This window comes from Macrotis lagotis, chromosome 7 (genome assembly GCF_037893015.1).
Source record: "Macrotis lagotis isolate mMagLag1 chromosome 7, bilby.v1.9.chrom.fasta, whole genome shotgun sequence".
NCBI lineage: Eukaryota > Metazoa > Chordata > Mammalia > Peramelemorphia > Peramelidae > Macrotis > Macrotis lagotis.
The window spans coordinates 210,659,517-210,686,802 of record NC_133664.1 but is presented as its reverse complement, the minus strand read 5'-3'; the positions used below and the strand labels follow the sequence as shown (position 1 = coordinate 210,686,802).

Below are 27,286 nucleotides of genomic sequence, written 5' to 3'. Positions count from 1 at the left end.
GTTCCTCTTCATGTGAGACAGAGGTGAAAGAGAAAAAAAGAGCAAAAGGCTACTCATTTTTTGAGTGAAATATAAGACAGGGTCATCAGGAGAGACAGGGGGTGTTAAAAGGGAAAAAGAGCCATAGCAGGTTTCAGAAAGGACAAAAAGGTCAATAAAAGTTGCTGTGGTAAAAAAGGACTACCTTGCTAGCCCAGTTGACACAAGCAATAATCTCACAGTATGAAACAAAAAGATCAATTCCTGGATTTATATTGCCATTCCTAGGTTATCAAAGATTAACTATTGATGACACCAAGTAGCTATACCTGTAATATTTTAAAAAGTTTTGAGAACCCTCATAGATTGACCTAACCTGGGATCCAGAAAAGCCATAGTCATCTTTTGCTTGTAAGATCTCTGATCCTTGGTCACCTTCTGGTTCCACACTAACATCCTCGCTGAGCATTTCATCAGCCTTTTCTATGATTTCTCGAACTTGGTCCACAAATGAGTCTCTCTCTGTTGCTAGAATAAAATCGTTGTTCACCTATAAAAGAAACAGTTTCTGAATTTTCTTGGTGAATGGGGCCAATGATTCTTGTAAATCTAACCAAACAAACCTTATCTTTAAAAAGATGCATTTTAAATTCATGGATTTAAGAACTTCCCATCTATAAGTGTAAAGAAGTGAGAGCAAGAAGACTCATCATTAATAGGTGAAAAAGACAGCAAACACAGCTTCAAGTCATTTAAGTGAGATATAAATTCCAATTTCAATGGGGGGAGACAGGGAAAGGGGAAGAAATAAGGTTTAAATTCTTAATTTATTATCTATGAAAATTTGTTTTTAATAGAGTCTTTGAATTCATTGTGTCACAGAATTTCACTATGACATAATGGTACAATAGCAGGTAATAAGTTAGTAACTGACAACTAAGGTAACACTATAATTTTATCTTTTCTTCATTTCCACTGAGATGAAAATTATAGGCTTAGGAAAGTATAAAAGTGAGAATCCTGACTACCAAGTTTGAATCATTGGAACAAGTTACAACAAAGAATTTCGAAAGAAGACAAATTCCAATTTGTTAAAACAAAGAACTTCAAATTCTGTCTAGGAAAACAAAAATCACAATTTCACTCTCACCCGAAAGAAATTAATGCTTAATCCATTTTAATGTTAAAGTATTTCCAAATTAGCAGCATACAAGTCTACATAAGACAATGTAAAAGATCAAATTAAGGTTCTAAAGAATGCAAAGAGCACATAAATGGAGGAAGGTCTTTAATTCCATTCTTGATAATCATGATACTGAAGCAGAGACAAAAATCTCTGACTGGTGACTGATTTCATTTCTATTTGTTTTTTTCTCCAGAGAGAGTTTATATTAGGGTTTAACTAACAAGATAAAGATATGAATATCAATCAGTGTCATTATACCATAATTGATGCTATCTCCTCAGGATTGTCACCATCCAGGTCAAATTTGAATGTAACCATTTTCCGGTTATGAGTCTCTAACTGGCATTCCACTACTCTGTCTCCTTTGTTTGACACCTGAAAGAACAAGAACAATTTAATGGGATCATGTACTATATTGTTTTCAGAACTTGGGGTTTTAAGGTAATCAACTCCAAACCAATGTTTTACAGTTACAGAAAATGAGGCATTTTGCCTAAGATCACACAAGTATTAGACAGTAGAGGAAAGAATGCTTTCAGGGGAATAAATATTGCTTCAATTTGGTGAGAAGAAGTAATGTTAAATAGACTGGAAAAGAGGGAGATTTCAGAGAGACACTGCTTATATGGTCAAATAATTTGTAATCCCAACTAGAGGAAATAACTGAAGTTTTAAAGCAAGAATATGTGGTCAAATAATAGATGATCGAAGCAGGAAAAATTTAGTCGGAACATTGCTCTGATATTAATGTGTAAGATGGGGTTAAATAATACAGATTACCACTTCAAAATTCAAGTATAGTGCTGCCACTATTCAAAAAGCAGATACTTTTTATATTCCTTTATTTGTGGAGTGAGCAGCAGTATGACCTCCTTCATGATTATTATACTGATCTTCAAACTACTCACTAGTAATCCGCTGAATGATTTCAATAGCTCTTTTTAAAATAAATGCTTTAGAGAAATGAAAACTATCAGATTGGTTAATAAGACAAAAAAAGGAAAATGATTGATCTTGGAGGGAATGCGGGAAAACTGGAACACTAATGGTGTTATTGTGAACTGATTCATCAACTATTCTGTAGAGCAATTTGGAACATTGTCCAAAGGGTTATAAAACTGTAAACACCCATGGCTCCAGAAAAATCACTACTAGGTCTGTATCTCAAAGAGATAAGAAAGGAGAAAAGACTCACTTATACAAAAATATTCAGAGCAACTCTTTTTGTAGTGGTAAAGAATTGAAAACTGAGGAGATGTTCATCAATTGGGGAGTAGCTTAACAAATTGTAGTGTATGAATGTAATGAAATACTATTGTTCTGTAAGAAATCATGAGCAGATTTCAGAAAAATCTGGAAACACCAACATGAATGATGCTGAATGAGTGAATAGAAGCAGGAAAACATTGTTCAAAGTAACAACAATAGGGGCGGCTAGGTGGCATAGTGGATAAAGCACCGGCCTTGGAGTCAGGAGTACTTAGGTTCAAATCCAGTCTCAGACACTTAATAATTACCTAGCTGTGTGGCCTTGGGCAAGCCACTTAACCCCATTTGCCTTGCAAAAAACCTTTAAAAAAAAAGTAACAACAATATTATGTGATGATGAACTATTCTCAGAGTACAGTGATCTAAGATAATTCTAATAGACTTGGGATGGAAAATGTCATCCACATTCAAAAAGAGAACAATGGAGTCTGAAAACAGACCAAAGCACAGTATTTTCACTGTTCAAAATTTTGTTTTATATTTTTTCTTATTCATGGAATTTTTTCTCCTTTGTTCTGACTTTTCTTTCACAACATGACTAATGATGATAAGGTACATGTGATCTCTATCACTTTACTTGCTGTCAAGAGGAGAGAGTAAGGAAGAGAAGTAGAAAAAAATGTGAAGTACAAAAACTTATAATAAATGAATGTTAAAAACTACCTTTACATGAAATGGAAAAAAATAAAATAAAAAGGAATGCTTTGAGCTATTTTTCTGTACATACTGTTAAAAAAAAGTACTTTGTTCTAGAAATGCGGTTGAAAGAAAAATTATTTGGCCAAAAATAAGGGATTTTAAGTTCTTATTCTGATATTTAAAAGAGCTCTAATTTCACTAATGTGGGTTAATTCACACTGATGAAGATGACAGACCCTCTCCATCTTAAGCAGGTAGTTTGTGAGAGTTTTTGTGTCAGTCTGACTTTTCCCCAATTTGAGATTTTCTAGGCAAAGATACTGACGTGGTTTTTATCATTTGCTTCTCTAGCTCATGTTCCAGATGAGGAGCTGGAACAAATAGGGTTAAAAGAATTGCCCAGGTCACACTAGTAGTAATCCTGCTTAAGTTTGAGCTCTCATTTGAACTCACAAAAGTGAAGTCGTCTTGACTCCAGCACTCAATCCATTGTACCAACTAACTGCCTAGCTCCTAACAGTTACTATGTCCAAAAAAATTTTGTGGTTAACTTGGTGATGAACTTTTCATAAATACATTTTAACTTTCTGTCTGTAAATGATCTCAGTACTTCATTGTATATTCTTTTCTTTATAGATGAAAAACCAAAAAAGACAGTCTAGGAAGGAATCATTGGTATTGTACTATTTTTGAAATACTTTAAATAATACTAAAAGCATAGCTATAATAAAAGGATAAATTTAACCCATGAAACTTACACAGTCATATAATTCAGCATGCTCAAAAATATCACTAATTCAGGACAGCCTATAGACAAGGAGCAGGGGGGGAAACAAATTATTTCTAAAAAATTCAAGAGGTAGCATGGCATAGTGAAAAGAACGTTGTACTAGGAATCAAGATTCTACTTTGACCTCTGTTTTTAAATACATATATGACCTCAGGGCAAACCATTTAATATCTCCGAGCCTAGTTTCTCAACTATAATATCGTGTTAGATAATCTGTAAAGTTCCTTCTAGTCAAAATTTCTTCTTTTTTTCTGCCCTAAGCTTTCATAATGTAAAATGATATCTGATAGAATCACACTTACATTAAGAATCCTCAATTTGGGACGATTAGTCTTCTCATGACGAGAACGACTCCGCACAGACTTTCGATAATGTCGTTTTGTAGTTCTCCCTTCATGTCTCCCGCTGGATGATGGAACATTCTCATTTCCATCACTCATACCTGAAGCAACATCTGAATGTGCACTAAAAAAGGAATGAAAAATTTAGCTTAGATGTTTAAGTCGTACCAATGATGTAATTTTTTTGCAAATCAATGGGGTTAAGTGGCTTGCCCAAGGCCACACAGCTAGGTAATTATTAAATGTCTGAGACCGGATTTGAACTCAGGTACTCCTGACTCCAGGGCCGGTGCTCCATCCACTGAGCCACCTAGCCACCCCGCAATTATGTAATTTTAAGATTAAAAATAGTGTCATAGGTCTGAGATGTTCCCAGCCATAGTTCAAGAAAGGAAAGTATCTAATCCTATACTTACCTATCTATAGAGGAGACCAATGTGGTGGTCTGTGGCTGTGCTGATGGCACAGACTCTGGAGGGCTGGACTGGGAAACACCTTGTGTACTCTGCGAAAAGAATAATTGATCAGAGCATCACAAGTCAAAGATTTGTTTCTCTTTAATCACCCACTAAACTAACCTTAAGACTTCTTCCCATAAGACCTGGAAACACATTATTAGGCAAGTCTGGGATAATCAGCATCTAGATAGTGTCTTACAACCCCAAAGAAGAATTCTATTGGCCAGTCTCTGGTATAGACTACCCAGTGAGATCAGCCCTCTTGTCCTAGTCAGTGTGACACTACAACTTGCCATGCAGCCAGCATCTTACCAGAAGAACGTACAACAGGGCAGGCAAAGCAAAGTGCCAAGATGATTTAGATCTCTCTCCCAGCAGGGCAAAAGGGCTGCTGGGAGCACAGCAGGATGAGATACTCTCAGGACTGCCAATGGCAAGAGTTGGTGAGAAGACAAGAATAAGATCTATAGAACTAGCCAGAAGTGAAGTGCTAACAGGGCTAAGCCTCTCAGAGGCACACTCACTTCCCAACAGAACAGCCAGTGGCAACAAGGCCCCCACATTGGTATGTCATTCTGCTGTAAGAGAAAGTTATTCAGGAGTTAGTTGGTAATGGTGTCCAAATAAATTACAAGAAAAGGGGGAACCCAAATTTACTCTTTTCTATAATTTGTATCCCTTCAGATTTATGGTTCCCATACACACATGCAGAGATTTCATTTACCTCCAGAGCTGCTTGCTGGGAGGGTGCAGAAGGGGCCTGCTGTGCTAAGCTCACTGCTGAATGGGATGCTTGAACCTGTCCGCCTAGACCACCCACAGGAACTAAAACACTTGGCTCCATGTGCACAACTGCAGGAAGGTACCCTGGTGGAGCCAATGCTTCCGTGGGTAAGGGAGGGGACAGAACTGTAGAAGGGACGCAAACAGAAGCCACGGTGGAAGAGGGAATAATATTTGAGTCTCCTGGGTATGGAGGTGGCAGTCGAGGTGGGAACCCCTGCGACAGAAATGAGGGAGCTGAGTTAGTGCAGCCTGGGTCATCAAATAAGCAAACCAGCAACAGACATAAAACAATTACACAATGCAGGGAGGAGTTAAAGCACAATCTTTTGGTTCTATTTTTACCACATCCAAAGACCATTTTTGAGACTGTTAGGTGACTGGACAAACATGGATTTTTGAAAGAGAAACAATAGTTTTTCATATTCTTTACAGAAAATCAACATTGGTTCATCTTTTGCTGATCTTAAATAGGACATCATCCAGGTTATCATGGTAGCTTCCCTACAATCCCTGGGAATTTTCTTATTAATTTTGGATATGGGCTTTGGATACAGTATTAAGTTACGATATGCTATTATATTAGGGTAATCATTATCTACTCAGATACTATTTCATTTAAAAAAACAAATTCAGTTTTAGCTAATACACTAGGTAGACACAAGATTAAATGTTTTATCTTATTATCATGATGACTATTCCACTTAGTATAGTTATAAAACCTGATAGTAAAATCTAGTGTATTCTCAGATTCAGAATACTAATTTATCCATTTCTTCATTTATCCAAATAAACAATCTAAACTGAACACTGAAGTGATTGCTTTGTTTTCTTTAAAAGCTGCAGTTCAAATACATTACTAGAAATATTCATTGCTCTCTCTTCTGCACAGAATGGCTATGTTGTTAAATACTGCTGAACTCTTCTATTGGAATTTAATAATGTTTGCTGACTTGTTACATTCCATGAAACAATAGTTAAAATTTTCTGGTGTTTTGATTTTTGCAGCCAAACCCTCGTACCACTGCTTTTAGTTCTTTAAAGGATTCACGAATATCTTTTCCTGTTGGTGGATCTCCACATGTAACTATGATCCTGAGGTCAGGTCTGGGCTCTTATTAGAGTTGACCATGGATTTCTACTTAGTCTAGCACAATACCTGATATAGAGAATCTCCAGAGAGAAGTGAAGCCTCAGCAGCTTGTCCAGCTTGTCCAGCTGGTATTCCTACGGACTGAATTGCTGGCTGAAGTAGCTGTGGGTGAACCTGACTTGGCAGCTGAGTCACAGGCTGCAAATGGGAGGGGAGCTGACTAGGGACCACAGTTGCTCCCACAGGGACAGCAGTCACTGCAGCAGACGAGGCCACGGTGAGCAGAGGCTGGTTAATGCCAGATACCATAGAATTTGGCAGGGATGCAAAACCTGTCTGAGCCACAGAGACATGAGGAGTTGATATGGGAATCTGAGAAACTGAGAACTGAGGGAGTAAGGATGCTGGAAGTGGCTGGCCCATGGGAAGAAAGTGAGCACCAGAGAGAGATGGGGTAACTGAGGGCTGTGGAAGGGAAGGTGCTGCAACTGGTATCTGAGGTTCGCCTTGGATGGTCGATACTGGCTGGGAAACAGGAAGCTGGGAAAGTAAAGAAAAAATAGATAGAACTTTTTTTAAAGGAAGCAAAGTAGCCAAAAGCAAGATTTACTTATAAGCCAAAAGAAGAAAATCACTTAAAAAACCCTAGCACCAATGACACTCAAGAACAGGATGGGGAGTGCTGTTAGAAAAATAGCTGGCAGAGTGACTATTGCTCCAAATATGCAGGGAATTTTATTATTGTTTTCTTAATAAGCACTAAAAATAGGACTATTTCACAAATAGTTGACCATACTTGTAAATACAATCAGATTGATCATGGAAAAAATGTATATATGTTCCAAATCAAAATATTCTTAGCAAAATATTCTTTTGTCTCTAGTGAGGAATCACTCACTTATTAGTTCACATTGCTTTTGGGATTGCTGAACTAATACTGAATAGTGAGTGCCTTGCACTGTTTTTTGCACATCTGCTGACTGACAAAACCTAGTGACAAACCACTGTGCCAACATATAGTAAAAGGAATTGTCACATAAAGCAGAGCAAACATTAATGAAATTTGAAAAAAAAAAGAACATGCAACAAACATTAACTTCAGCTTCTTTAATGTGATCCTTAAGATAGCATGCACAGAAGCAATTAGGAAAAAAGCAAGACAAATGCAGTATATGCAGATTATGGTCCTGGAAATGGAGTATCAGAAAGGAATTAGATTAATTTCTAGATAGGAATATTTCCAAATAGTCTACAAACTAGAGTACTAGAAATTTTCTCCAAATGTAATATTACAAATGAATTCTTGATTCAGATCAATAAAAATATTGTCAATCTTATAGAAGTTCCACCATCCTATTTCCTTCTTTACCAACAGGATATCACTTCATTTTACGAAGACTTCAAAAAGTCCAAGAAGTCTCCTTTGCTCTTAATATCAGCACATTTTGACCAACATGAATGATGCACAAAGGAAGCAAATTCCACATTGGGTTGAAAACACTTTCTTTGGCTGGTACTTCATTGTGAAGAAAGAAGATACATGCAGATAACTACTTACAAATCAGAATTTAATGACTTACCTGTTTCCCAACTGAAACTTGAGACATTGGCAAGACCTGTGGAAGCTGAGGCTGAGTAACTGGCTGTGCAGTTGTAACCACTCCAGATGCTGCTGACTGAGGAAGATACTGCCCAGTCTGTGGAGGAGGAGCTGCTTGTTGTATACCCTATTGTTGAAAAGGTTTAATAAAAGAGCCTTATTCGAGGCCATCATTCACATTTATTTATTTAGGCTTTTTGCAAGGCAAAGAGGTTAAGTTACTTGCCCAAGGTCATACGGCTAGGTAATTCTTAAGTGTCTGAAGTCAAATTTGAACTCAAGTCGTCTTGACTCAAGGGCAAGTGCTCTATCCACAGCATCATCTAGCCATTCATTATTTATTTATTTTAAAAGAAATGTGCTCACTAAAGCCTTTACAAGTTTAATGCATAAAAGATAATTTCAATTCTCTTTAAAAATCAAGAATGACTTGGAAATGAATACATGACCAGAAGTTTTCTGTTCAAAAACGGCATGTAAGTGCGATTTTATGTGACCCTCTGTGGGTTTACTAAATGCTTTATTAATAAACAAAGTCAATCTACCTCAGAACTCTCACCAAAATAGCAAATCAAAATATACTATTTTATTTTTTTAACTTTTTTTTATATACAAGGCAATGGGGTTCAGTGGCTTGCCCAAGGCCACACAGCTAGATAATTATTAAGTGTCTGAGGCCAGATTTGAACTCAGGTACTCCTGACTCCAGGGCCAGGGGCTCTATCCACTGAGACACCTAGCTGCCCCCCAAAATAAACCATTTTAAAATAAGATTGGAAAGCCCTGATATTGGCCTTATTTAACTTTATATCATCATTAGGAAAAAAAAGGAGGGAGGAGGTAGTCGAAAGAAGCCTATGCGGTAACAAAGAAAAGGAGACAAGAAAACTTAAACATTCAAAATCATACTAAATATTATAGCATTTTAAAAAATAACATTTCTTGAAAAATATACTGGCATATGACAACAGAACTTCTTTGACTCCCGTTATTATTGCATGGGGTCCTAATAAACTGAAAAAGAAAACAACACCAACCCAGGAGTTATTTATTATAGGAGGCAGAATTAATTTCTTTAGAGACAGCCCTAGCCCTGACTCTGGCTTAATTTCCTAATGTTGGTCTAAAGGACTTCAGCTCCTGGAAAACTAGTATTGGAATATTATCCTGAATATATCTGCATGTATTCATCTTGTTTAAAGTTAAAGCAAAATACTGCCAAAAGCTCTTCCTGTGTACTTCCGCTAAAATGATTCCAAAGTGGATGACTTTAACCTGTGAGCCTGAGTCTTACTCACCCCTCAAAGTCTGCCATTCCTGGGTCTGCTGATCCTCCAAAATCTCCTATTTGATAATTTTTAGGGCCTAAATGTGCTGCTGCAGGTAGCCACCTTTTTGATTTGAACAAATCACTTATTAAAAAAAAAATTTGTACCTGCTGAGCATGTTGTGCTGCTTGGGAAGATGGAATCCCAGTTAAGTTACTTGAAGCCAGTTGACTTTGACTTTGTGCCTGTGTCTAGAGAAAATGGATAAAAACCGAAATGAGAAAAACCATAAGAAACTGCTTTTGTAACAAATATCTAAGTTTGTAGGGGTAGCTAAAGAGAATGGAATATTTCTATAATGACTTATTTAAGGTATACAGAGACTGGATCATTTTTTGTAGGGTAAAGAAAGTGTGAAGATAGAGGTTTATTACCTTTTGGAATATATTTTGGAATATATAAGTGACCGATGGTTGAAAAATTAACCTACCAATATTTTCTATTACCTTAAACTCCTATCAAGTAACAGCAATAGAAATATTAAACACAATTCCTATTAAAAAATATTGGACAGCTTTAAAAAAAACAAGAAAACTGAAAGATAAGATTAATATCATGAATTACTTCTATATTTCAGAAACCAGATCAAGAAAAAACAGAGTGGGTAGAACCATTAAGCTTGTTCTTTTTGCTATTTAGGATGATAAGTGCAAAGGCATTAAATCAAAGATATCATTAAGTAACAATGTAATCAGCTGACATGGAAAAAGTCTCAAGCTAAAATAAGGATGAGAAGTTTGAATAAGTAGGCAAGCGATGAATGCATGACTAAACAAAGGCAATAAGGAAAGGTAATGACATTCATCACTTTTAGGATGTCAATTCTATTTGCATTTTTTTTGGTATTCCTCTTGACTATATGACTCTTTGCAATATAAGTACTAAATATTATAACCCTTCTAACTTCAAAATGGTAATCCTGAAGATTATTGAGAACTGATAAGAAAATGATGAAACAGAAAACATCAGTTTTTACATTAGCTCTCCTGAGTCATCTGACACATGTAGAGTTTTCATAAATGCCAAGACATTCTTATGTGTTTTTTCATGTACATATTTTCCAAGCCAAAATAAACTAAAAACTGTTTTAGGAATCTCATTTTCAGATTTTCTTAATTTTTTTTTGCCTTTTAATAGAGTTCTAGGTCATATGGCTGCAGAAGTTTCCTTGGATTAACTCACTGAAATCACCCTATGTTACTAGATTTGAAGGAATTTAAAGAAATAAAAGAACCATGGATTAGATTCTTTAAAAGGATAGTATTTAAAAGAAAATCCAAGAGGTGTCATATGATGTAATATGTTTTATCAAATCTATGGACTATTCAATACTAACAAGCTTCCCTTTATTTTAATTGCCTTGGTCTTATATGGAAGAGTACTGCATATGAATCATAATTTAATTGTTAAATTTATGAAAAATGTAACCTCATCTGTCTCATTTAACTGGGTTCAATCATACTATTTATAGCTCACAAATTCTTCATAACTCAGTACCAAGTACTGGCATAGGCATCAATGCTAACAACACCCTTTAATTATGAAGTATCCCTGTAGATGTATTATACTGGGGCTTGTTTCATAGATGATTTTAAAAATGTTTGTTTATCAGTCTGTTGTAACATTTAAAATTTCTATATTTGCCTTGCACATTTTATAGGCAGTTTTAATCCAATTAAGGTTTTCAGACCACATAAAGAATGATTATTTCTTAACCTCTCTTCGGGGGGGGGGGGGGGGGGTGCCTAATAAAGTATATGCACCAGAAAGTGTAAAGTAATAATTAGTGTGGGTTTTTTCTTAATCCAAAATTCTCCATTATAGGGGTACTGTAAGAAATATTTCATGATAAGACAGGTCTAATGCTTCCCAACCAATTTTTCCAGGAGGTATTTCAATTCTTTTTCGTTTTTTTTTTAAGGTTTTTGCAAGGCAATGGGGTTAAGTGGTTTGCCCAAGGCCACACAACTAGGTAATTATTAAGTGTCTGAGGCCAGATTTGAACTCAGGTACTCCTGACTCCAGGGCCAGTGCTCTATCCACTGTGCCACCTAGCCGCCCCAGTATTTCAATTCTTAATTAATGCAACCTACATTTGTCCACTCTAAACAAGATTTTCCAGTGGGCAGATATAAGATAATGGCTTTGACTAAGTGGATCACTAGAAAAAAAGTTAACTCTACTGTTCAGTTTATGTATTTACATCTCCAAAGATTGGTTATGTATTAGGGGTATATTTAGCAGTTTTTTTATGCTTCATTCTTACATGGGGTGGTGTGGGAGTGAAGGTTTTGCCTTAAAACCTACTGAATTTATTCCAACACATACAAAAAAAGTGAGTTTTCTCAGCTCCAGGATTCAACATTCCCTGAACAAAAGAAACTTTGAGAATGATAATGTGCTACCTAATAGAGTAGTAAAACATTATTAACAAAAATATTCTGCAACAGTTTCTCCTATAACCTGAGCATAGAGTGTAGATCCTCCTGAAGAGAATGAAGCTGATAAGGCTTGCTGAGTTGTGGCACCCTGGGGAAAGCAGAGTAAAAGTGGGGACTCTTGTAATACTGTCTGAGGCAAATGGATATAGGGTAATGAGAAGTCAGAGCCAAAAGATGCAGATGTTCCCCCTATAGGGGGAGGTGACTGGAAATCTCCTGTATCAGAAGATGTAAATTGTGATGAATCACTGGAGTACTCTGGGCTTCCGATTGGCCAATTCTGTCTGCTAGGCTCCATAGTGGGAACAGTCAATTCTGGACCATGGAATTTACTCTGTTCTTCAGTTACAGGCTGAAGGCGACCATGCAATCCAGTCGGTTGAGGAGGCAACACTTCCTGATTTAAGTCAATGGTCCCCTGAAGACCACGATAAAAACGCTGAGATAAAGCATCTTTTCCTTCTCCTGAAGAGGAGCTTGGTGTATGTACATGAAATTCAAATACACAGCCAGTTCTGCCCTCATTGCTATGAGTTAACACAGCAGGAGCAGAATGAGGAACAAAAACTGGGTGAAATTTCAAACATGTAGCATCTGCACTGATAGGAGCAGAGACACTTGACAGTGTAGAAGCTGTACCTATTCCAGAATCTAGCCTCAGATTTTGAAGGTGTCCTACCAGGAAAGCCTGACCAGGTGGGAATTCAAAGACAGAGCTTGAGGGAGGAACATTTTGTATTAGCTTCTGTTCAGGAATCTGCTGCGCAATATTTGACAACACCGGGGAATTGTAAACTATGCCATCATGATGTTCTACTCCCTGGGGGTGGTAAGGTATCCCTGCTAGATATATTGTTTCCTGAGGCATCAAATAGTGAGCTTCTTCTGGAGGTGCTAGTCCAGGTCTACAGTCACTATAAATTTGAGTTGGTTCAAATACAGGATGAACTTGTACTTCATGTGGCTCTCCAGTAACCCTAGTGGTTGTAGTACCCAACATGAGCACTGCCTCTGTTGTCCAATTAATTGGGCTATTACTGGCAGAGCGAAGGTTTTGGCCAAGAGTCCTCAGCAGGGGTTGGCACTGTCGTGTTTGGGATTCCAGGAAGGAAGTGCTCTTGCGACGCTGAGAAATGGCCACCTTGGGTGGGCAGGTAGGAGGAGGTGAAAAAGAGACAGGACGCTCATGAATAGATGGGAAAAATATCTGTGGTTCTGAGAATGTTGGGGTCCCCCCACACGGATGCACGATGGACTGAGGCTGTATCAACATGAATAAGACAAGTAATTCATACATTTAGATGTGAAATTACATTAAACATGAATAGCTTGCTTAAGAGAAATTTTGCATAACCTTATGAGATCACTACTACAAATTAAGATTAGCAAGACATACATATAATATATTTTTGAAAGTTATAGAAAAGATGTAAATATCTATTAAATACATCCAGAGCAAAATGGACAAATGTCTTTGCTTTTCTAAGATAATGCTTTTTCAATTACAACCTCTTTTCCTTATCAACAGAGAATATATCCCCCAAAAACATGTCCAATTATGGAGATTGTTGGATCATAGCTTTAGAGTTTTATAATAAATGCTTATTTTGTTCACTATTCAGTGATAGCTATGCTTTAATAATTAAATTAAAAATAATTAGAGCAAGAATATTGCCAATGGAGAAGAAATTACAGAACAAAGGCTCAAAAATCATTTCAATAAAATGGAAAGTATCCTTCAATTCTAGTTACTGTATTTATTATCTCATAAATCAATGGAATATATACTAATTGATTTGCAGGAAATGGAGTCTGATATAGATTATAAGGAAACCTGTGAGGGTAAAGTTGTATCTCCCGAAAATAACTGAAATATCATATGAATTGGTTTTCCTATGTCTGCTGTCTGTATTATTATATATGAATGAATGAATGAAAAATAGCATTTTGAGCATTTACTAATTGTAAAGCACTACACGAAGAGCTGAGGATACAAATAGACAAGGCAGCGCCTACTCAAGGCATTCAAATTCTAACATCCATTAAAGGAGCAAAATTCTTAGCATACTAAATTTGGATAAGATGTACCTTTCATTACACTGCTCAAAGTGCAAGTCAGAAGATTTGTAATGAAATAGTACTAATGTCTAAACACTAGAGTACTTTTAAAACCTTAAACAAAAACAAAATTATCTAAGAATTTTATGATTGTAGTATTTGGTACCCAATCATAGGCATATACAATAACAGCTGAAAGGTATAACATACTAGTTGAATAGAACTTCTAATAAGGAAGTAAGAATTCTTTCATTTCAGCTCTGAGAAATGTAAAATGTGTGATCTAACCAATTGTAAAGATAATTGAATTTGGAGTCCAATTCTTAACAATTTCATCCCTCTTCTGCGTTTTATATAAAATGAGGGAATTGGGTCAAGTATCTTTAAGATAACTTCCAACTCTAGGTTCAGTGACTAAACTCAAGCAAGCAAAATGATCAAAACAAACTGCAAGTCATTTGTATATTATATACCATACAAAAAAAAAGTCATCCTATGTTCCTTGATTGGAATAACACTTCAAAAGCAGTGTAGAAACATCTACAATGTCAGCTTCTGAAAAGTCGAGATCATCTTTTAGAAATTATATAATTTACTGTATGGTGCTAACTGTAAAAAAAGAGATGATGAGACAAATACAGTCATAGTTCTGACTGAAAAATCTTATGGTGCCTCTTTTCATTCCCTCCCTAGAAAAGTAGCAGCCCCTTCATAGAGATAGAAGTGAGCCACAAATGTCAAGCACTCTGGAAGCCAATTTCATGGGGATCAAACTCCAATTCCTCTTCAAGTCAAAGAGAGATATTTCTATAAGCAAACAATAGTATATGCATTTTTGTTTTACTGAAATACCCAAATAATTCTACTATCCTATTTACGATCCTATTTAGCCAAAAGGGAATGGTCCTTAGGGAGAACATCCTATTTTCTCTTAAAAAAAGTGAAACTGATCAATTTCTGTGCGGGTATGAAGAAGCCTGTGTTAGTACTTGAATTTTAATAGAGACCTTCTTAAGAAGGAACCCCAAAAGTGACAATTTCATTCATTGTAGCATGCCTTAAACTGATAGAAGGTGAATACTTTTGGTTAAGTGAGCCTTTTTGGCGGATCTTAAATCTCTAAGACTGAATAGATTTGTTTTTCCCTTTTAACTTAGTATGGAAGATAAATATGATCTCCATCTTTAGTCAAGTTATTAAGTCTTCAAAGTTTCACTGCAACTATATTGTGACCCCAGAAATAAACAAAATAAAAGCAAAAGACACTCCAGAAATAGAATGATATATTTCTGTCTACTCAAGTCTCTGTTCCATTTTTATTAAAATTCTAAAAGCCTGGATGTATTTAATAGTGACTTATCTTCATTTTTCCAATAAGTATAGTAAATATTCAGGACTGACAAAAAGGGAGGGCAGACTGGAGCGTCGATGCTTGCGTAGAGAAGCAGAGTGCATAGGTAGGATATCCTCCAATGCCTTAGAAAGTTTTTCAGCAAATGTTTCTTCAGGGGCAGTCCGAAGGTGGGAAGGAGAAAGAGGTGCAGACAGCACTGGTGGTGGGGTAGAAGGAACACTGGGAGAGATGCGGGACATAAAAGGAACAGCAGAAAGATGGGGAACACAAACCAACATGCTACGATCACGATGAGGCTAAATAGAAAAAAAAAAATGAAGATAAATATAATACTCTGGGGGGGGGGGGGGGCTGTTTAACAGAAATGTGGCATAGTTGGGATGAAACAGTTACAATTCCCATCAAGTCAGTTTTGCTTGAACTACTCATGAAGCAGCCTAGGTAAATTCACTTGACAATAAGTCACTGGGCTAACAACTCACTGCTGCTCCCTTTCCATCCAGGTAGATCCATAAAGTCTGTTGCCTCATATGTTTTCTAGGCATATAACCCAATTAGCCTCTACTATCCTATTGCTTGCGAATGCATAGGAATGATTTTAACTGACAGAAGGATGGGAATATAGTGTATTTGTATGCATTTGAAAGGTCCACAAATTTGTTTCAAGAGCATATAAGAAAAAGACACCTGCACTTCATATTCCATAGGGACCAAGTCTCCAATGATGATGGATACATTGGGAGAAGCTTATGTTTCTTTAACAGGAAGCATCAGACTTACAAATATACTATTTTTACTATATATATATGTTGGAATAGAAAGAAAACTATCTCATACTAGGGAAAATTTTAGCTTTAGGAAGTGACACACAGCTAAAACAAAATAATTGTTTTATTGATTTAATAAAATGGACTCTATTCATCTTCAAATTGAAATAATGTTTGTCTTTTTTCAAGCTACCCAGGTTAAGTTGTAAGAAACAATACAATTTAAATGATTTGAGCTTTTTTAGGAGAAAAGGTACTATATAAATCTAAAGTAAGAGTCAAAGACTGTGAAGCTCATTTTTTAAAAATAAGAGATATCGAGTTCCTACTATATTACTATAAACTGTTAGATAGCAAAGAGATTCCTGCCTAATAATCAGAGCTACCACAGCTATATCTATGAATCAAAAGTTTAGTTTAAGATTATAAACTCAATTCCCAATGTTCACAACCCTGTGGCAAATGAAGCCAGTAGGTTAGAAACTTATTTTAGGAAAATGAATTAGAATAAAATTGGAAACCTTAAATAAATAAGCCATTTGATGTTTTCAAATTACTTTTTTCTATGAAGACTAACCTCTCCCTTACTCAACAGAACTATATCAATTTACTGAGATAAATACTTGGGATACAAATACAAAAATTAAATGGTTCCTGCCCTCAAGGAGCTTACATTCTATAAGATGTTTAACATCAAAAAAAGTTCAGACAAAAACTGTTAAATGCATACTATGGAAACTAGAAATGTTTTCAAGGGTATGAGAGCAATTTTGAAACAGCTTTTCTGGAGCTCTTCCAATTAATTTACTTTCTTTCCAACTCCACCCCATGTGTGAAATTGAACAGTTCAAAACCAGAAGTATTTGCTTTGTATTATTGTGGTCATAAAACCTGCAAATCAATTGAGTCAAGACTATTTGGAAAGATTATGATATAAGCTACATCCCCCTACCCCGCACACTTTGGAACAATAAGCTATGGCAAACAAAAGAACTTCTACAACTTAATAAAAAAACATTTAATAAAAGTGAAGAATACCACAAACTTCAACATTAATAGCCTTTGGAAAAAAATTGGAAAGACTGGCTATTTGCTTATAGATGTAAATAAAAGATTTTGTAATCAATAGTTCTTTTAGGATAGATGATAAGATACTACTACAAAGATCCACAGAAAAAGCCTAAGAACCTTAGAGACTCATGAAATGTGCTATTACTGTAAAAAACATCTCAAAATGTTCTCCATATTAAAAGGAAGAGACTAAATAGTGATCCCAAGGATAGTAATATCTACAAGAAATAAATGCGCATATATGTAGATACATACAATATTTTAGAAAATAGCCCCCATAAATCAATTCTGAAAATAAACAAGTAATTAAAAACAATAACAAATAAAGGGGGTGAGGAGGCAAATATAGAGTAGGGAAGGAATTTGTGCCCAACACACTTTCCAAGGAAGGTATATGCACAGCAGTTTATGATAAACTAAATACAAGCACTAAATAAAATGGAAATGCAAACAGGGGATCTGATCATTCTGGAGTACTCACATGCAGCATTCTATATAAGTCACTTACCTGTGACTTCCACAATCAGAAATCTACCAAAAAAATGCTTAACAAATAACACTTCTGAAAAAAGATCTATTATTTTCAAATCAACTGTTTTCACAGTTCCTGATTCTTAAAACCATTTTGATTTGACTGTTCCTTACCAGCAAAAGCAGTATATTACTGTATAAAAGCAGTAAAAAGCAGTATATTACTGTGATTAAAATTCAGGCTTATATTTTCTCAGGCATGTCACTATAAGTGGAGAGTATTAGCACCAAAAAACTTGATATCCTTTTTTCTTGCTTAATAGATGTTGGTATCTTGACAATAGGGCAGATTGACCCTGAAAACTTTTTCCACTGTAAATATATAACTTCTTATGCTGTTACTTACCACTGTGGAGGAAGGATATACACCATGGGGCTGGGATTGTGCTTGAACAACAGAAGCTGTATAGCTTGGGATCGTGCCTGTTGAAAGTGCCTGCTCATGTTGAGATCCATATGAGACAGTCTGCTGGCTGCTCACTCGAGATTCTGTGAAGACTGAAGACCCCTGACCACTGTCAACTGTTCCATCAGCTTAAGGGAAATAACAAGAAATTTCACAAAAGTTCAGAAAATTTCTGAAATTACTAATTTAATTTTACCCTGTTTTATGTCAATAATCAGCTTTTACCACAAAAAGAGGCAACTTAATAAAGTGGACTGACTGGAGTCAAAAAACCCAGGTATGAATACTGGTTCTAAAACAAATTATGCCCAAACAAGTCACTTAAACCCTCTGTACTTCTGCTCTTTGGTCTATAATCCAAGTACAATGTTATACTCCTGAATTTATAAGAATGTTATAAAGGTGTTAATTATGAAAACTCACATATTTACTTAGCAAATTAAGGTTTTCAAAGCCAACCTCATCTAGAAAGCTATAAATACCAATAAGAGTGTTCAAAAAGGGGTGGCTAGTTTTTAGCTGGGGGCGGCTAGGTGGTGTAGTGGATAAAGCGCTGGCCCTGGAGTCAGGAGTACCTGGGTTCAAATCCAGTCTCAGACACTTAATAATTACCTAGCTGTGGCCTTGGGCAAGCCACTTAACCCTGTTTGCCTTACAAAAAACTAAAAAAAAAAAAGTGTTCAAAAAAACGACGTCGTGGCGAGAGTGTGAAAAATCATTTTGAAGTCTTGAGGGCTGGCACTCACACTTTCTACCTGAACAACTAGTGAAAAATTACTTTCTATGTCAGATTCAGTTTCTGCATCTATATAGACCTCACAGAACGGGGAGGAAAATACTTAGTACACCTCAAAGCACCATAAAAATGTATTATTATGATCAGCAAAGAGTTATTAACACTGACTTTAATTAAATAAAAATTTCCTATAATGACTAATCCTCTTTAAGTCAGCTATATGGAAAAAAAGCAAAATTTTCATTCCAATTACCTTGTGTATGTGTGTTTATTAGGTAATAAGAACAAATAGCATTTGTTAGGTTATTTTTATTTTATTTAGGTTGAATCTTGGCAAAGAACATTCTTCTACTACTTGAGCTCTGCACCCTTTTTGCCACACTGAGTCTTATAGCTATTTGGGATACTACTAAGTTAAATGATATTGTTTTATACTGTTAGTATGTGTAAGAGTCACAAATCTCTGTGACTCTGGGACTGGCTCTTAATCCATCAGTCCATGCTGCTATCAAACTTATATAATTTTCAAAATCTTCCAGGAACTGATGGTTAAGGAGTACATGGTTTACTAGTACCTCAATTAAAAACTTGTGCTGTTACTTCTTCATGACCAATTACATTCAGCAAACAAATTGAGTCTATCTAGGTCATTAAATGGAACATTAGCAGATTAATGGTTTTAATTTCATGATCATAAATGTAGGAAAGGGAAGCCAGATCTAACTCATTTCAACTTTTAACTTAGAATTAGAAGCTGATTCTTTTAAATCCATTTGAAATTAAAAGATTACTAAAGAAGGAACAAAAAAATAGTATTGTACTATGTTACTGTCAGAATTACTTACACAGGACAGATATACTAGGTTGTTGATATTGCAGTTGTTGATGTTGATCTGCCTCTGGTTCTTCTGGCTCCACTTGGGTGGAAACTGAGGCTGAAGTAGTAGAGACAGTGGTGGAAGGAATTGGTTTGGTCCCAGCCTGAGAAATGGTTGTTGGTTGTTCAACTTGTTCCTTTAGACTGATCTCTTCTTGTTTTCTCTTCTCCTGTTCTTCCCTTACCAACTGCCGCTGCTCTCGTTTTCTCTTTATCAGGGATACTCTGTCTTTGATGGCTTTGGCCATGGTCTTATGATCTCCTTCACAGACATATCCTGACTCTACCTACAGGACAATACAGTACATTATAAAGTATCAAGATTTGGGCCTGGAAAGAAACAGTTCTAAACACTAGTTTGTAGGGAGCACAGTGAATTTAGTAGAGCTTAAAGGTTCCCTCAATTCACTTTTCAGAAGTAAATACAAAATACTTGCAAGGGCCTTGAACTGCCACACCTAAAGTTTCCCTTCAGGAACATAGTGCCTTAGATTTTTCCTTCACACTCCTCCCTTATTAAAAATAGCCTGCACTGGGCCTCATGCCATTGGAAATGGTCTCTTTGAAAAATACTTATTAAGCAAGCAAGCACTAAATCAGCTGACTCCATGCCAGACACCAGGCTAGGTGCTAAAGATAACAATGACTGAAGATCCAACTATTCCTGACATTAAGGGGCTTACGTTCTTTGAGGGGGAAACCCCATATATGTAAGCCTGCTTATACAAAATTTATACAAGATTATGACTAGAAATGGAGAGTTGTATAAGGTCCAGAGGCAAGACCAATCTGACTTACAAACTACTAACCAAGAGAAATATACTAAGTATTATTAGGAGGGCTAATGAGTGATTGCTTCAATGTTCATCTCACTAGGGTCCTTAGTCTAAAAGGGGGACTTCAATTTCAAGAGGCAATTTCAAGCACCATGAATTCCAAGCACTGTTGCTTGGTAAGGTGTTTTCTGAACAAATGATTTTTTGGTATCATTCAAATCTATTTAGTTAACTGAGTAATCTCAAGGTTTCTCTCAGCTCAAAAATCTTGTGATTCTAAATAAATGTTAAAATCATACATATAATTGCAATGATATGTATGATTTTAAGTGTGAATGTATAAAATTGGCCCTAGTCTTTCTGATCAAAGGTTAGTGTTCCTTTATTTGTGATAGTCCTTAAGAGTACTTAAGTATTTCTATTCTTAGTTTTACATATTTATTCACTGAATGAAAAAAAAAAACTTTTCAAAAGGAAATTCCTTTAACACTCTAGAAAATGTAGCCATTGAGCCTTTGCCCAAGACTTCTTTTGAGAAAGAATTAACTAAATTCTGAGATAGTTCATTTCATTTCTAGCTGACTGTATTTGTTAGGAAGATTTTTCTTATGTCAAGTCTAAATCTGGTTGTGCACCTTACAACAATTATCCCTACTTCTACTTCCTGAGGCTAAGTGTTTCCCATATACTGAAGGACTACTCCCAGGTCATGTAAATCTTCACTTTTCCTTATTAAATATACCCAATTTCTTCAACTGACATTAATATGGCATGTTGTTGAGACCTTGTACCATTCTGGTTGCCCTGCTTTGAATACACTTGAACTTATCAAAGATCCTTCTAAAATGTGGCACGCAGAACTGGAACCCAACATTCCAGACAAGGTCTGATGAAGACAGAGTATAATAGTAATTTCACTTCCCTCATTTGGAGAATATGCCTCTCAAAGCAATCTAAAATTGTATTAACTTTCTTAACTATTTTATCACATTGCTGATTCAAACTGAGCTTGCAAGCTAATTAACCTGCCAAAAACTTTTTAAATGAATTATTGTTTAGTCATGATTTCATATTGTGCTTGACTTTACTTTTATTCTTATAAATTTCATTACTCTAAGCTTCTTGCCTATCAGGATCTTTTTGAAACTTGAAATTTAGTATATTAGTCACACCTCTCACCTTTGTGTCATTTGCACAATCTTACACAACACTATTTACCATTTCTTGAGCTACATCTTCTGGAACATCTCTCTCCAAATCAAAGGAAAATTCAATAGCTTCATTGTCCTTGTATTTCCCCTTCAATTTCTTTATGTCTTCAATTCGTAACCATAGCTTAATTGCTATTTTTTCACCATCATCTTCTTCAGCTAGTTCAACTCGTACCCCTGTTTCCTCCTGGAAGAAGGCATGGTTCAAAAGGTCTTTGATAGCATATCTAGAGAAAAGAAAGGAAATAATAGCATTAAAAGCAAAACAATCTTTCAACGTGGCAGAATCCTTCATTCTTTCTACTAAATATAGCAATTCATCTTATTTCCAAATAAGTTCCTATTAGTTCAAGGGAGCTGGTAATACCAAGATAAAAATGACAGGATTTGCCTTCAAAGAATCCTACATTTTATTAATATAGTTTCCCTTGAATTTTCTCCAAACATAAGACAGATTATTTTACCAATTTATTAATATGAAGTTTGACTAGTAAAATGCAATGTAACTCTCAAACTGTATAGAAATTATAATTTAATTTCAATTACTAAATATATATGTACACCTATATTTATAGTTAGAATTTAAGGGCTTCAAGATTTGCAAAGCATTTAACATTTTATCCCATTAATCCTCATAACAAACCTAGAAAGTAGTTGCTGTTATTATCCCCATTCCATAAATGAGGGAATTAAGAGGCAGACAGAGCATTAAATGATTTGTCTAAAATCACAGAGTCAATAAAGACTCAGGTTGGATTTGAACTCAGTTTTACCTCACTCCAGGTCCAAAACTCTGTCCATTTGTGCCACCTAGTTGCCTCCTACATATGTTTAGTCCAATTTCATATCACTGTTGAATGAAACCTGTAAACCCTGGTTTCAAACAAACTGTCCTATAACTTTCCAGCCCTATATTACAGTATCACATTAACATTTCAGTTTGGAATAAAAAAAATCCTTAAATTAAAAATTCATTCTTCTTGCAGCTCTCTTCTATCTATAAGAAGCTCTTTCAAAAATTGGAAACTAACTTTTTAAAAAAGAATTTCTACACATAAGAGTTTATGAGAATGGGAGGGAGAGAAGGATACTACTGATGCAATAGAAGTTATTAATAAAAAGGTATTTTTTAAAGAAAAAATAAAAACTTTAATTTGTCGTGTCTGGGATCACTGTAGACTTAGGTCAATCAAGACCAATGCACAAATAATTTTAACTGACTCAAAAAACAGATATTGGATCTTAGCCAGAGTCCAAATGATGATGAGTCAGTCATATGGTAGATATTTGCCACTCCTCTGAGAAAAGTCCTCCCTTAGTACAAGTGACTAAGCTAAATCTCCTCCTAAGCCTTAGGCGGAATCCTTCCCCCACCCCCTTTTTTTTAAAATGAAAAGAAACTGGATGTTTTGTTCCTTTAGGTTCTGGCACAAAGGCAATAATGATTCAAGACTTGTAAATTTCAGTTTAAAAAGCCATCATAATTTAGTATCTGAATGAAATTTTTAAAATGTTGTAAAGCATTCAGTCTTAAATTTAACAAATAAAGCACCTCTTGCATATTTTATTTGGGAAAGTGATAACCATTTTTGTTTTATCTCCAAAGTTTTTCATATAGTTGGATGTGGGGATCAAAGAGTGGGAGAAGATGGCGTGGAGGAAAGCAGGTGGTATAATCTAGCCTGTGGTATCCCCCCCACCCACCCAACAGTATGTTCAATACATTTGGGGGGGGGGGGGGGGGGGGAGAAGAGGGTCTATAATACAAACAACTAGGTCCCAAAGAAAATCACTTACCTTTCATCTTTGTTTTGGCGTATGCATCCTTCAATAATTTCTTTTACTTCAGGAATTGCTACTTTATCAAAACTAGCTGGCTTCACCCCCTGAAATTCATAAGAATATATGAATAGATTTAAATTCAGATAACAAAGTGGAAAACCAAAACAAACTTTTCAGATATTATCAATTTGGTTTTTTTCATGCAAAAAAACACAGCAGTTTTTGGTTTCCTCCTAAGAACCTGTCATGCCTTCTCTAGAAAAATCTACTTCAGAAGCAAATTACAGTGTTGCAAGAAGAAAATACAAGCTACCTTCCTGGCTTTTTTTCTGATATGCCTGCAGGGGTTAAGCCATGCAGGGTCAGAGTTGGGTAGCTCCAACTCCAGCTCCTCCCTAAAGAACAATCTTCAAGAATTAGATAATAGGGTTACCTACCTCCATGTGGCTCTTGTCACTATCCTCACTATGTGACAATAGAAGAAGTCAAGACTAGTTGTATAACAATATCTTTTGTGCTTTCCACAAAGGAAGTGGTTGGGAAGAAGAATACAAAGATTTCATTGGCTGGAACATCTTTTGTACAACCCTTGTTTACTAGTACATTAGTCACCAGAGAATTTACTTTTGAATAGCTAACCCATTCATCAGCATGAAGTTACATGTTCAATTTTGCAGACACAGTAAGGGGATTCTATTATAAAACTTAGTAACACATAACAGGCTAAATAGTTTAGGTTAAAGCTGATGATTGCAGAATTTAAAAAATTTAGTGTGGGTAAAATACAAACCTAAAAGTGGTAAATTATTTAACTTGTTTTAAGAGAAAAAGCATCTAGTTATTTGAATAATTCAGTGGTGGCAATGTACAATTTCCACAGAAAGTCTTTCAATAATGTTTTTAAAGGGAACTAGGTGGTGCAGGCCTAAAGTCAAGAAGATTCATCTTGAATTTAAATTTGACTTCAGAGATTTAGGTGGACCTGGGCAAGTGACAGAAAACCCAAAATGTGGTCACAAAAAGTGACCAAGTGGGCAACAAAAATGAAAAGAAAATTAAGACTTAAGAGTAGAAATGGAAAAGTCATTTAATCCAACCCATACGTGAACAAGAATCATCTCTGCAATATACCATATGCAGCAAAGTTCTGATATTCAGAATTTTTAGTATTCTGAAATTGACAAATAAATATAAACATTTCCATATATAAAGAAAACTAAATTCTACATGTTTATTATAAAAGTATCTTGCTTATGTTCCCTTCTAAATTTCATTCAGTTCTGTGAATTTAAGTCTACTGATTTTTTCTTTTTTGGACATCACTATGACTACCCATCCTCTCTCTTCTCATATCTCTCCCTCACTTAAAACAAAACACACATCCTAATTTATAACAAGAAAGCATAGACAAGCAAAACAAATCAACACATTGGACATTCCTTCTGTTAAAATTGGGAAACATTCTTCATTATTGGTCTTCTGGAATCATGATTGTTAATCCTTCAAATTTGTTAGTTGTTTACAATGCTATGAGGCCTTTTTCATTTCATGTAATATGAAATGTGGTTGTTCAGTTGTGCCTAACTTTTTATTTAAGGTTTCTGCAAGACAAATGGGGTTATGTGACTTGTCCAAAGTCACACAGCTAGTGTCTGAGGCCAGATTTGAACTCAGGTATTCCTGACTCCAGGGATGGTGCTCTATTCACTGTGCCGTCTAGCCACCCCATGCCACCTAGCTGCCCCTGTACCTAACTCTTCATTTAACTTCATTTAGAGTTTACTTTGATAAGATACAGAAATAATTTTCTATTGCCCGGTCCTGCTCAGGAACCTTAGGCAAACAGAATGAAGTGACTTGTTCAGGGTCACACAAAATTAAGTGTCTGATATCACATTTGAACTCACAAAGATGAGTTTTCCCGATTTTAGGCCTGACATTCTTTATTCTGTACCATCTACTTCCCCTTTTTAAAATAGGGTATCTTGAAAGTATATGCTAAGGACTTTAGGAGTATATGCTAATAAACTTTTTCCTTTTGGATAAATTCATAGTTTCATTACCCATCAGGTATGCCTGTTTGCCACCTCCAAGAACTGTTATTTTCCTTTATTCCCTTAATTTTAACAATCTGAATAAGGGAAACCATATGACTTGTTTTAACTTGAATGTCTTATAATTTGGAGAAATTTTTTAATATGGTTCTTGATAGTTTTTTCTTTTTTACATATTCATCTCTTTCATTATTTATAGAATTGTTCTTATTTTTAAATATTCAAATTAGGCTTTTAATAAAGAAACTTATGGTAAAATCTTTATTCTAATAGTATTTAATCAAGATTAACCATTTTTACCTCCTATGGCTTAAGGAACTTTTCACCTATCCACTTTTGGGAACTGCAGAATGGAGAACAAAGAACAGCACATGCCTCTGTTGGGGAAGGTAGTATTCTTCGAACTAGTGTGCAGCTTCTGGAGGGATGCATATAGAGTAGTGAGGAAGGGGGCAGTCATCTAAGCCAGAAAGATAAGTCCATTCAACCCTGGCAATGAATGGGGTGACATATAGATGTCATAGTCAGATTGCCTTCACATCCCACCTATCCACTTTTCTAAGAGTTCTCTCCTCTCAAACTGGCTTTTAATGTAACCTTTTCTATCTAGGTTCTGTATCATTTGGAAGTTATTGTAGTATATATTATGGAATTGGGGGGGGGGGGTTAGGGTAGTTAGGAAATCTACTGTTTGTCTACTTCCTCTTACTGAAGTTATCTGATTTGGAAGCACAGATCTGTAATTAACTGTTATTAACTGTTAATCTCTAAATTAATAATAACAGCAATGGATCTGTAAGGTCTTAAGAGAAACCTAAGTCACCTGAGAGGTTAAATGACTTGTCTATGGTCACACAGCTATTATATGTTAAAAAATAGAATTTGGTGGCAGAGTGGATAGAGTACTGCCCCGGAGTCAGGAGAACCTGAGTTCAAATCCGGCCTCAGACACTTAATAATTGCCTGACTCACTTTAACCCACTGCCTTAAATAAATAAAATTTTAAAAAAAGATAGGACTTGAATTTAAGTGTTCTTGACTCTAAGCAAGCTGCTTTTCAATAAAATGATCTTGCCGAATAATTGAATTAGAATGATGGCCCAAATCATGTCTCAGCTATATGATTATGTCTTAAATGTGAAATGAGAACATGCTTAGAAATAAAAAAAAATTTAAAAGAATTTAGACTTCAGTTTGTCTCTGTATGAGAATAAACTTAAAACTGAATAATTACTACTTATTTACATAATGTATAACTAATATTGAAACAGCACTTTAAAAAACTGGTATAAAAGTCAGATAAATACATATTAAATTGATTCTCATTAATCACTGGCTCAATTTTTCAGCAAATTTGACATCTGACATTTTCTGGTTGTGACTATATCTAAATCTCACAGAAAATTCTGCTTTCCTAGATAGCCTAAATCAGCTCTCTCTCTCTCTCTCTCTCTCTCTCTCTCTCTCTCTCTAAGCCAAAGGCCACCTAAAATTGTTATCTTGACATCTGAGTAATAGAAAATGCTTCATTTTAATATTGTTAACAATATTGTTATCGCACGCCAAAAGGACCCTTAACCATTTCTACTTCTGACAAATCAAAAGAAAAATTAACTTTAACTAGAGATTAAGGTAGCATAACTGACAATACAAAAAGTGAAACCAAATATAGCAAACCCAATAAAGTAGCTACACAGACTGTATGAGTAAGGGAATTTATGTTCTCCCAGTCATAATTAACAACCTACATTGCTAT

General features: G+C 35.5%; 1 protein-coding gene across 11 annotated transcripts in view; it reads right to left on the bottom strand.

The window, feature by feature from the left end:
* The window catches only part of WNK1 (WNK lysine deficient protein kinase 1), a 161,587-nt gene that overhangs the window by 25,339 nt on the left and 108,962 nt on the right, over positions 1–27,286 (bottom strand). For 6 of the 11 annotated variants that reach the window (XM_074194701.1, XM_074194702.1, XM_074194703.1 and 3 more), the window contains 12 exons: positions 23,492–23,580; positions 21,702–21,921; positions 19,676–19,994; positions 18,035–18,222; positions 9,574–9,657; positions 8,119–8,265; positions 6,605–7,078; positions 5,387–5,662; positions 4,621–4,709; positions 4,166–4,328; positions 1,424–1,540; positions 356–529 (listed from right to left, as the gene is read on the bottom strand). In XM_074194701.1, the coding sequence (XP_074050802.1) occupies positions 356–529; positions 1,424–1,540; positions 4,166–4,328; positions 4,621–4,709; positions 5,387–5,662; positions 6,605–7,078; positions 8,119–8,265; positions 9,574–9,657; positions 18,035–18,222; positions 19,676–19,994; positions 21,702–21,921; positions 23,492–23,580 (2,340 nt within the window). Of the gene's footprint in view, positions 1–355; positions 530–1,423; positions 1,541–4,165; positions 4,329–4,620; positions 4,710–5,386; positions 5,663–6,604; positions 7,079–8,118; positions 8,266–9,573; positions 9,658–11,929; positions 13,169–18,034; positions 18,223–19,675; positions 19,995–21,701; positions 21,922–23,491; positions 23,581–27,286 lie in introns of all 11 variants that reach the window. The other 5 variants (XM_074194705.1, XM_074194711.1, XM_074194710.1 and 2 more) reach the window with 4 other exon arrangements.